A 12,267-nucleotide genomic window follows, 5' to 3' on the forward strand; every position below is an offset into this window, starting at 1 on the left:
AAGTCCGACTGGGTCGATCTTGTCTGTGTGTGTTTGAGAGGAGATGGTTTTCAAACACAACACTCCTTCCAACCCTCGGAACAATGACGCGGCACACACACACACACACACACACATACACACAAGGCTATGTCACATCTATGTGCTATGCACTTTATCATGTGAATATGTATATATGTCTATTTCTATTTCTTCCCTTTTTAAAATTAACTTTTTTGCTTATTTTTGCTCTTTTTTTGCTCTTTTATCTTATTTTAATCTTATTTTGTAATATGTTTCTGCTTTGAAATATTCTGTTACTGCTGTGACAAAAGAATTTCCCCGTCTGCGAGACATTAAAGGTTTTCTGATTCTGATTCTGATCCTTGGAACGAGCTATTTTTTTTAATATAAACACAATAACTCATTTTAATGCAGTTGCTTTGGTCCTTCTACCCAACATGAAGCCTGCATAGATGCTCTTCATCCCCTGTACTTCTGCTGATGGTGTCAGTTCTGCAGCTCACACACCATCAGTGCCTCCGCTCTCGTGAACTTAATCGACTGGAAATTGTCTTTAATGATACTTTCGTCTGATATCTCTCCATGCAAAACTACTTCTTCCCGGTGTAGAGCTACATTACATACTGACTCGCTTTATACTGAAGAATTCACCCATTTCAGGGTTTTTCTTTCCTTCTCCTCACTTTCTTGAAGAACAGAGGGACATCGATCTCTTTGGCCTGGAACCGAGGAGAAAGAGAGGAGCAGGTCATGTTTAATTAATTCCGAGCTTCTCCAGCGCCGACGTGCGTTTACTATTTATTCTTTTGATACATTTTAAAGGCCGTATTTCAGAGCATGCAATTAAAGGTAAGCTGCTGGAGGGGAATGACAGTTTTTGCAGACCCAATTAAAAATCTGGAAGCTGTACGGTGAAGGGAAGAGAATCAAGTTGCATGTAGCGGAGTTGTGTGTGTGTGTGTGTGTGTGTATATGTGTGTGTGTGTGTGTGTGTGTGTGTGTGTGTGTGTGTACTCTACAAAGGAGGTGTTATTGTCAAAAGCCTGAGAACTTACATGTCGAATTTGTTTTCACAGAAACTGTCACACTTTTCAAGTCAACATTGAATCGCAAAGCACTAATTGGATTTTCAACAAATACTTTTAAAAAGACAGGTTTTTACTTTGAGTGCAGATTGACGGGACGATGACTGTTGTCTTTTTAAAGTGAAATCAACAGCACAGTGAGGTGTGCAAAAAAGCGAAGGGGTCGGAATCCTCCCTGAAGTTAAAGTAGATATAAGCAAAACCTTCAGTCCCGAGGTGTTTGAGTACCTAAGTAATTATGGCCTCCTAATATCTTCTGTCAATATGCACAGACACTATATACGGTGTGATCATGTGAGTCCCTGAGCTACGAGGGCTGCGTGCAAGAATCTGACGATGATATGATATGATAAAGGGTTTAGGATTCAATATACTGCAGTTTATTGGGCTACTGTAAGGGAGGCACGGTGACCTTACATGAAACGTCCACTATTTCATTCACTCTGTTTTATTGTTTGCATTATTTAAAATGACTAAAGAAGAACAAATAATAAACTGTGCAGGAAGAGGGAAACAACCCACAGGGCTTATTTGAATCCTCCACCATGAAAACAATTCTCAAAGTTATTGAGAATTCAAAATGCAGAAAATAATAAAAGTGATGGTAAACATATGGCAAAGTATGTTTGATAGCAACAATGATAAGAAAGAACAAAGATAATTTCCCATTTAAAAGAAATAATAAAAGTTTAAGTGTGTAATATGTAAGGAAGTGTGTGCGTGCGTGCATGCATGTGTTTGCATGCTTGTGTGTGTGCGTGCGTGCGCGTGTGTGTAAGGGGGATCATTTCTGCTGTATCGAGCTGCATCTTAAGCATCTTTTGTAATGCTAATTTTTGTATCACTACATTTTTTAAGGCAAATATAAAAAGTCTATAATTAGGAACCCCGAAATCTTATTGACAATTGACCTCTGTGAGTGAGAGCTCTGTGGAGACTCAAATCATCAAACTTTTAATATACCTGGCTCTCAGTAAATAACACATTTGTATTTGCACAACACAAACTGCACCAGCTAAACATTGAGCCTCACTTTGCAGCATCACCCAGCCCCTTACAGCTCGTACAGGACAGAGACGTTGGCAGAGGTTGATGGCGGTCCTGCAGGTTTGATTAAAAATCGATAGTTTGTTTTTAAAGAATCGATCAAATATCAAAAACATAATATCTCAATACTCTGTACTGACATTTCCTCACACCCCTATTAGCTATAGTGGAGTTTATAGCCTTACTCCTGCCAGAACGTATGAAAATATGGCTCAATAGATCTTTTTAGTCAGTATGTTGGCTGCCGCGGAAAGGTTACGCAGGAACACGTCCCACCGAAGCCGTTCATCACGGATTAAAAATGAAGGAATCACATCAATTCACATGATTTCTTTCCTGATCTAATCGCAGCACGATATGCTGCATGCTCACATTTTATAGCCCATTGATGTGCACGGACCATAAATGGTTGTATAATGAATCCCGTGCTGATACTGAGCGTCTACGATCCCACATGTGTCTTCATCTATGTGTGTACATTTGTGTTTTTAAAAAAAAAAACAGCTGAGTGCCCTAAATCTGCCTTTCGACACGCCCTGTTCTCTTCCTGTTATTCGTCTTCTCGCCCTGATAAGTGGGTTTATTTTGTCTCCGTTCCAAAAGGGACTTAAATCAAGACTTTGCCTTTCATCAACTTTACCTCCGTGCCCTTCAACACAAAACACTATCTCAATCTCACTTGATCTCCCTCTTCCTTGCTTTCCCCTCCTTCTCTTTCTCAGCGTCCGTCCTCAATTCAGAGTATGCTATGTATTCCTTTGTGCCCCAGACCACTTGACAAACTGTGTTTTCATGCCCTGACCTTGGATATATGGGACAATAATATAAGCATAACTTCCTGGGTGGGAGCGCTGAGCGAGTACATGCAGGGACACAGTAGTCGAGAGGGCAGCCTTAAGGCCTGCGGAGAGGGGGGGGGGGTTCAGAAAGAGATTTATCACACTGCTGTTTCTGTTCCTGGAAAACCCTTCATGCAGCTTTATATATATAGTGGACGCCAGTTAGCCAAGCTTGCTAGCTTCTACACCACCAACACTATAGCTGTTTTTGCATATGCAATCAGGACGATGTCTGAAAAATCACATCCAGTCGTGGTCCGAAGTTTCCCGTTAACATGTGTAGCGCACAACATGAGAGTGTCTGTGTCAGACGCGTTCTCACGGGGTGGAAATAATTCGATGTTTGGTTCAAGCGAAATGTGGCGCCTGATCCAACTGGACCCATGAGAAACACCGACCTATAGGCGCACACGCTCTGCTACACCCCCACCCCCCACCCCTCCCCCGTAAAGAAAATACTGACATTTTAAAATACTGTTTAAATCTTGTCTCGTTTCACCCCTTATTCTGAACGTATGGTATATTGTTTAATATCGTACTGTCATTTCAGCGGTGGTGCTGTCGGTTTACCTTCTATGTTGCATCTTCAAAATGCACAATAAAAATGTGACACTGAATTTGAAACAGCACATTATTGATTTACCGTGCGTGCCCCTAAAATGTCTGATTGTGCTCCTAAATTGTCTTAACCCGACTCTCGCCAGATGACTTTGGATAAACCATGTCTGTCATCTTTATTGACGTGCTACTTCCACCACTCACATCGAAACCAACCCGTGACGCTGATCAGAGTGACGCAGGGAAAGGCCAAACCCGTTGGCGGGAGGGTGAAAAGATGGTTTCTACCAGGAAAAGCCTTGAGAGCCGTTCTCTGGTGTTCTTTGAAAGACGAAATATTCCAGATTGGACAACACGGATGAAACTGCAGCATCGGTGTTGATGCCTGCTTTCTCGATGCGAGCCGCCATTGTTGTCTGAATCACAACAGTCGCTTCTCCGCTGCATCACATCTATAAAAACCCCTCTGAGCAGTCCTGATGGGCTTGACCACCTGATATCACTTTTCTATGGAGCGATCCCAGATGGTTGAGTGGAGCTAGGCGGAGTCAAGGCGGAAGCCAGGGGGAACGAAAGTCATCTGGCGATAATCAGGTTAAAAATTTCTGGTTGCGCCCCTAAAAGTTTCAGTTGGGTGTCACAAAGTTAGTCTAGAGCCCTGAAATGTAGGCCAGGCCCACCTGAGCCGCCTGGTGCGCATGTGAACCTCACTAATATCTACATGTTTCCTCAAAAGAGGTGGTACATTGGTTCATTCGTTTGCTGGTACTTCAAATCCATTTCAGTTGCTTGTCAAACAATGCCCCCGTTTGTGGTCAGTCCGTTCTGTCCCGGCGTGATAAACTACTCACTGTTTGTGCACTAAACACCAACAACAACACTGAGGCTAGTGCCACTTGTAGCGACAGTGGATGTGATAGAGAGACGGCAACACTCCATTAGTCCGAAGCCTCTGGGTTTATGTCATCACTGTCCCATTTACCATCACACCACAGTTGGTCCTGCTGCGGTCAGAGTGCCAGTCGACTCTGCCCGACTTTTTTCTTCCAGTGAATGGAGTTGTGTGCGTGTGTGTGTGTGTGTGTGTGTGTTTGTGTGTATGTGCGTGTTTAAGCGTACGCTCGATTGTTGTCCACTGTTTATTTTACAGTGGATTGTTGGGTCTCTGTAAATCATAAATAAGTCATAGAGTGTGGTCTTTACCTACTCTGTAAAGTGTCCTGAGATAACTTTTGTCATGATTTGGCACTGTAAATAAAATTGGATTGAATAGTAAGGGTTCATGATTCCTAATAAAGGCTACCGCAGCTCTTTATCTCACTGAAAAGGTGTTTTAACGTTGGTTTGAGAGCGTTCGCTCTCCACATCATCCCTAAATATCACGTCATAATACTCCAGCCACATCCTCGGTGTGCATGTTTTTTCTGGAGGAGTCATAAATAAATAGCTTCTTCCATTTAGAGGTATAGTAAAAGCTTCTTTAACACAGTGAAGGTAGCAGCCCTTCGTAAATCTTACACCTGAGCGTACTTTAAATCGGCATATTTTTACACGTAATTCTGCAGAATGTGTCACCGTGTCTACAGCAGACTAAAGACCCTTAAAGAAGGCGTTTAGTCAGCGCATTAGAGTCATTGACGATAAGAACGGGGAATGGACTGCATTTACGTAGCACTGACTGTTGCTGAGTGGAAGAGTGGATTGTCCTCCATTCGAGAGATTGGTGGTTCGATCCCCACATCCCCCGGTTCACATGTCGAAGTGTCCTTGGGCAAGACCCTGAACCCTGAATTGCTCCCCGTGCTGCACATGGGTGTGTAAATGTGGTGTGAATGGTTACATTAAATGGTGTGTAGAAGTATAAGTACAAGTCCATTTACCTTTCTACGTAACCAGGAAAGCCCTGTGTCGTTTCCCTCATTCGCCCATTCACACACATTTACTGTCATGTGTGCAGTTTCATTAAGTCATGTTAAGATCTTTACTTAGACTTTACTTGGTTTAATTGGAGAAATATATCAGCTACATCACTGATGACTGACTACACCGCCAACTAACAATTATATTAATTGCTAATTAATCTGGTGATTTAACAGTAAATGTTAAAAAAAAGATAAAAACAGTGTTTTTCCTTAATTGGTAAGTGACTTGCTACTGTCGGACCACTAATTAAATAGTTATGTGAGCATTTCAGCTTTCATATAAGACTCAATACCTGATTCAAAATCATCATCTCAGCACCTGATAATCTTGTATAATACTGTTAAATTTTCATTTCAATTATATATTATATATAATTTTTGGCAGCAGAAGGTTTCGGGGTGTGCATCCGTCATCTTCTACCCCAGTTTGAGTACAGCACAAGAGTCCAGGATGTGTAGTCTTCTCTGTTAGCGGGAAAAGCAGTAATAATATCAGTGATGTCTAAGGACATTCTCATGCCCTGGATCCCGCTGCTCCGGATTAGGAAGGCATTGAACCAGGGATTAGCGGAGGAAAAGAATAAAGCCTTCCTTTGACAACAGAGGAGTGAGGCAGGGGCTAATGGATCGAGACCCACTGAGTATTTACGCAGGCACACACAAACTCAGATTCAGCCGCTCGTCGTAAAGCTACTTAACCTTTATTCCACGAGAGAGGACATACCATCAGTGGCTTTCCAGGAACTGTCAATTATAGCAAAGGTCAAAGGTGATAGTTTCCCCTCTGACCCTGGTTCGAAACCATCCGCTGCTGGGTACACGAGCTAGTGTTCTCTCTCTCTGACCCAGTTGTCTGTATCTATTCACGTCCTGCGTTGTTAATCTCAAATTTCGGAGGTCGCGGTCGAGGTAATAGTGACTTTCAGCAGCAACAGTTGAAGGGACGGCTACGGCGTTCCAGAACAGTTTGCCTTTGGAGACAGTACGGAAAACCAGTCGTTCTCTCGTAGTAGACAGTTGGGCTACAACGTCAAGAACCAATCAGAATCGTTCTCGAAGGCCGTACTCGACCCTGTAACTAAAGGCCCTATTGACCACATTGGAGACACAGCTTCGGACAGAGCCCTCCATCTCGGGGCGCACTCACACTGTCCATTTGTACCATGCCCCTTGCTTTAGTGTGATTGCCCCCCCTCCTTCTTCCTCCGCGGTCCAGGCCCGCTTGTACTCACATTACTCTAAACGATCTGGGCCTTGGCGCAATTGCTTCTTTGGTTATACGTCATCACACCTCGAAGATTTAGTTTTGTCTAATATTTTCATCTGAGCAAATCTGCACCTCCACCACTGCATCAAACAACCGCAAACCCTACGGTGGCATCTGTTTAAATGTCTGTCGCGGAGAACAGATGCATATTGTCTCAGGACTGCCTTCAATGCTCGCGCTCATGCTCATACATGCGCGCATGCTCGTACCAGTCTTATACAGTCTATGGTGCATCCGTGCTTTACATAAGCCCACCTCTCTCAACTGGGCTGCGGCCGGAAAGCGCGCCGTGCCTGGGCGGGGTACAGATGTACTTATACTTGTCAAACAAACTAGACTTTAGCCGTGAAGCGTGCTTGGGCACTGCGCGGATGGACTGTGTGAGTGTGCCCTCAATGATGCATAGCCCCACAGCTTCCGACCCTTTGAGAGGATCCATCAGTCTTTGAACCCGAGATTAGAGCCTGATGAGTGGTGCGGTGGCTGATGTAGTGAAAGTTTGAGCTGGAATTATAAATAGACCTCTTCTGTTTGGATTTTGCACAGGTTTTTACACCGATATGACTGAGTATTTCAAGACTTTTTGACATTATCATACATTATACATATGATGGGTTACCAATTATATTTTACACACTTTCTATGCATAAAAGAAGCTGAATTAAATTTGAATTTTCTGCCGATACATTAATTGTTTATCTTTAGACAGTTTAATCTGACTGTCCCTTTCATCCTCTCACAGATTGGACCCCGCTCCACCCTCCGAATCCTTGAGACTGACATCCACCTCCACCTCCACCTCCACCTCCAGTCCCAGTCCCAGTCCCAGAGCCAGAGCCAGCCGACTGACCTCCGACATCTTCCATATCTACAACGCACCAACCTCACCCCAAGTCCCTCTGGAGATCCCCGAACCCGCTCGCCCAGCCACACATCCCCCGAAAAAAAAAAAAAAAGGACTCTGTCATGTTTCACTGACAGACCCCTCCCAACCGGCGAATGACAAGTGCGCATCCGAGGGTGGGGCTTGCCTCAGTCTCTCATGATTGGCTGCTGGATGGAATTAAGGTGAATGGAACTCGTGTCCAAGGAGCAGGACCCTAACCCATCAGAGGGCGAGGACAAACGGTGAGTCGGACATTTAAAGCTTTCCGAACGTCCGTTTTTTATAGGCCGTTCTGATTGTTCTCAGATCGGTTGACTGTCACTGGTTCATGTTGGTCTGAGTAAGGTCAAAAGTAGCATCAGTCATGCGAAACCTTTGCTTCGAGAGCCCTCAGCTGCTCCTTTTCTGTGTCTCTCCTGATGTAAACATACCGCTGAAGCGAAGCAGGCGTGGCGTTCTGTTCTTCTATAGCAGTGTTATGTATGGAGGTTTCCTGAGGACATCCAGAAGTAAATCCCCCTCCCTCGTATCGTCTAAATCTTTCTCATGGTTCTCTCTGTTTTTCACGTGTCTGGACCATTTTTTCAAGACAAGCTAAAGCGGCCTCTTTTTTTCCCCCCTCGCCTGCCACTCTCTTCCTCTCGTCTGAATTGTTTTCCAGAGAACTAGGCTTACAGTAAAGCTACATCTGACCCCAGCACTCCTCCCCTCCCCTCCCCTGCTCCTTCATTTTCTTGAGAAGCAAGAACCAGTCGGGCCGGCCCGAACGCAAACAAACACAGCGCGGTTTAAGCCCTTTCTCATAAATGAAAACATAATATTAGTGGAATGGAGCCTCTCTCATGCTAGAGGAAGGGGCCCTCCGTGTGGACGAGGCCTCTGGCTAAAGGGAAGTGTTATCAGTCAATACCAATCTGCTGTGGCATTGAGAGGGGAGTTCAGTTAATATAAAATACTATTATAGTTTTAGGAGACATTACTGTCCTCAAATTAAAAAGTGAATCTCTGTCTGGGCATAACTAAGTTGTAATACACATGTTACAAACTTTATAAATGTGGCTCAGATGTGTAGGAAGATCTCATCTTTAACTGCTTATCCAGGGTCGGGTCGTGGGGGCAGCAGCTTTAGCAGGGGACCCCAAACTTCCCTTTCCCGGGCCACATTTACCAGGTCTGACTGGGGGATACCGAGGCGTTCCCAGGCCAGTGTGGAGACATAATCTCTCCACCTGGTCCTGGGTCTTCCCCGAGGCCTCCTCCCAGCTGGACGTGCCTGGAACACCTCCCTAGGGAGGCGCCCAGGGTTCATCCTTACCAGATGATCCTGAACCACCTCAACTGGCTCCTTTCAACACATGTACCCCCGACCTCGTTCTCAGCTAATCAGTGGTTAATCAGTGTTTTTACTCTATTTCATATTTGTTTATATTCATCTTAGTGATAAGTTGTTAGGCAAGTCAACTCTGAAAGTGGCATTTTGCCCAAAGCTTCTTTATATCGTTGTCACAAATATCCCTTTTGCCAATGAAATAATTAAAACGTTAAATGCATGCATTATGGCTACTCATAGAGTCCAAAAATAAACTTTTTAGCAGATTTATTGCCTTGTTTTTTTTTTGTTAAAGCACTTCTGTATGTAGTATTTACCATCTTCAGACTAAGAAGTTAATGTTGCTGTTACACTCTCAACTGTTTTCTGTGTTTCTACAATTAAATATGAGTTCATGTACCACGTGGAGACGTGGCTGTCGAGAATGCAGCTCCACTGTCTCTCCATGTGCTGCATGACAAGCTTGTGTCAAGAAAGTCTGTCCGGTGGAGCCCGGATAGATTCCTCAGCTAACATGAACACCTGTCAGGAGATTAACAGCTCTGCCACTGGGGGACGGGGACAGTTGGTGCGATCATGGATGCAGGATTCTTTTTTCTATACGATATGTTTGGCTGCAAGTATTCGGTGCATCTCTGCTTGTGTTCCGCCACCTGTACCGAAGTGGTGGCTGCAGCGCTTTGCACCTCACGGGTAATTAAAAGCACCAAGAATTAAGATCTCTCTGGACTTAGAGAGACTGTGGCCGTCGATATCAGCGCTGTGTTCGGCATTACAGGGGATTTTGTTACATCTCTGCCCCTCCACTCTGCATGTTGTCAGCTTGTTGTTTTGAACTTCTCCAGCCCTTTGAAGGGATGCTATGGTTACCGACGCGCAGACAGACCGCAGAACACCTGCACCGATGGACTGAACATGTGTTTGATTTGTGCACAACCATTTTCAGTTTCTGATCTGTTGAATCCCGAAGGTTTGATGCTGTTGTGTGTTTGCATGAAAACCAGCACATGTTTTGGCTCGACGGCTCATTATGATGCATAAGAGAGTGTGTGTGTGTGTGTGTGTGTGCGCCTGTTTGTGTTGTGCCTGTTTGAGTTCAAACGTGGATATGTCGTTGCAGCTTGCATCACTTCTCCTAACATCACAGCTGATGCAAGGCTGCTTGCAGTGTGTTGCATTGACAGTGGTAAAGGCTTGCACCACTGTGGTGTGTGTGTGTGTGTGTAGTTTTCTGTATCCAGGAATCTTTGTTGTTGATGTGCTTCAAGAGGTCGCCTGCTTTTATCCACTTCACTTATCTGAAAGCCTCCAGTCAAACAAATGAGACCAGATCCCAGCATGCACTTAATCGTCGGCTCAGTTTTTCTCGGGCAACAATGATTTTAATTATTTCATTACTTATTATCTTTGCTTTTTGAATAACTTACAACTTTGTTTTACAACTGCTGCACAGCAGTTTCCCTCAGGATTAACACAGTTTCATCTGGTGGTAGAAATATAACCAAGTACTGTACTCATGAAGCAGCAGTTGGAGCGTTTAAGCGTCTGCACGGTGACGTACCGCCCAGTGGAACAGAATATGTCAGCGGCATTATTGTTACAGGAGAGATTTAAATCACATGCTAAAGATTCAAGAAGAGAGGACACCGGGATTTAAATACTATATAAATATAAAATATATATTATGTATAAAAATACTCTAATGTGGGTTTTTTTGACATATATTTGGCACATTTCAAGAGATAAATGAACATTTATTACAATGTGTTTTTCAATTCGCTCTGATTACAGATGTGAGGTACTTGCACTTTAGTTTTTCCATTTTATGCAACGTTATACATTACATCTCAGAGGTGAATGACAGCTTTAGTTACTCATTTTCCTGTCAGGTGAAGTGTTCCTTTATGTGTTGAGGAAATTCTTCTACTTCTTAACCTAAATAAAGTCTTTTTAAAGCCTCTGGGATCAGCTGGAACATGCATCGTCACAAAGCTAAAAAACAGTTTGAGCTGTTTTTCTGACACCATGACAAGTTGACTTCACAGAGATACGCTGTTCTCACACTACAAACAGATGATGATCGTACAGAATATGAAGCACTGCTGTAGAATAAACTACCCAACATTATATAAAGGAGTTAAAATAAACACAACCTTCAAAGTCTACAGCAGGAAAATGCAACATACACATTAACCTAAAACTTCATATGGTATGTAATAGTTAAACACTGACAGGGAACGTGTTAATGTACAAGCGTTGCTTTTACGTAAAGGATCTGAATACTTGTGGACCAGTCCCAGCCTGGTCCTGGTCCTGGTCCTGGTCCTGGTCCTGGTCCTGGTCCTGGTTCTGGTCCAGTCCCAGCCTGGTCCTGGTCCTGGTCCGGGTCCTGGTCCAGTCCCAGCCTGGTCCTGGTCCTGGTCCAGTCCCAGCCTGGTCAGATGCGTACATGAACTGATGAAGCCTCTTGGATGAGAGGTGAAACGTCTTCCTAGACAAATAACCAAGTCCAGTTGCTTTTGACTGAAATTGCTTTGAGGAGAACGACGACCTGGACACATGAGAACATTCACAGACTGATCTGTGATTTGTATCCTCAGTAGAAAATAAGTCATTGTTGCTGTGCTGAAAGGATTAAACATTTGTACATAATGTTCCCGCTTACTTTTTTTCCTTTACCATGTTGGATAGGGTATCAGCCGAATTTCATTTTCACCACAGCTAAGAGCTGTAAATAGCATCATACGGGCGATAATACTCTGCAGTATCTGTGTCAGCCAGGGTACACGCTCGAACCTACCGTTTCTGTGCATCCAGAGGGAGGACACCAAACAATCGCACACATAGAGAGAGAAAAGGGCAGAACTATAACAAAGAAACATTTGAATCTACACGTAGGGAGAAATATTAAGTACGCATATTAGTAGAGTATTTGCCCTTCATTAGTCATTCTAATGCTTTATTCTGCAGGACCAAAGCATATTAGGGCGCACTCACACTGTCCTTCTGCACCGCGCCCCGTGCTTTAGAGTCCTTGTCCCCCCCTCCAGGCCCGTTTGTACTCACACTACCTGGGCCTCGCGCAAATGCTTCTTGCTGCCTATACGTCATCACGCCGTAACACGTCACACGCATTGATGACGTCATGGCGATGCGTCGCTTTGTTTACAAATCTTTCCGTAGACCTCAGGGTTTTTGTGCGTCTTGTCGACTGTTTTTGAATCTTTTCATCGACCAAATCTGCAGTAAACACTCCACCTCCGCATCACACCAACGTGAACCTTTCACCGCCATTGTTGTTGTTGTTAAATGTCCGCGCATGGTCCCTTC

The 12,267-nt window shown here is 44.0% G+C and overlaps 1 protein-coding gene across 1 annotated transcript in view; it reads left to right on the plus strand.

The window, feature by feature from the left end:
* The window catches only part of LOC310960911 (thyroid hormone receptor alpha-B), a 163,670-nt gene that overhangs the window by 113,591 nt on the left and 37,812 nt on the right, over window positions 1-12,267 (plus strand). Inside the window, exon 4 of the mRNA XM_083932763.1 lies at window positions 7,464-7,849. Within this exon, the coding sequence (XP_083788889.1) occupies window positions 7,794-7,849 (56 nt within the window). The 5' untranslated portion in view covers window positions 7,464-7,793. The remainder of the gene's footprint in view (window positions 1-7,463; window positions 7,850-12,267) is intronic.

This window comes from Echiichthys vipera (genome assembly GCF_963691815.1).
Source record: "Echiichthys vipera genome assembly, chromosome: 18".
Lineage (NCBI taxonomy): Eukaryota > Metazoa > Chordata > Actinopteri > Perciformes > Trachinidae > Echiichthys > Echiichthys vipera.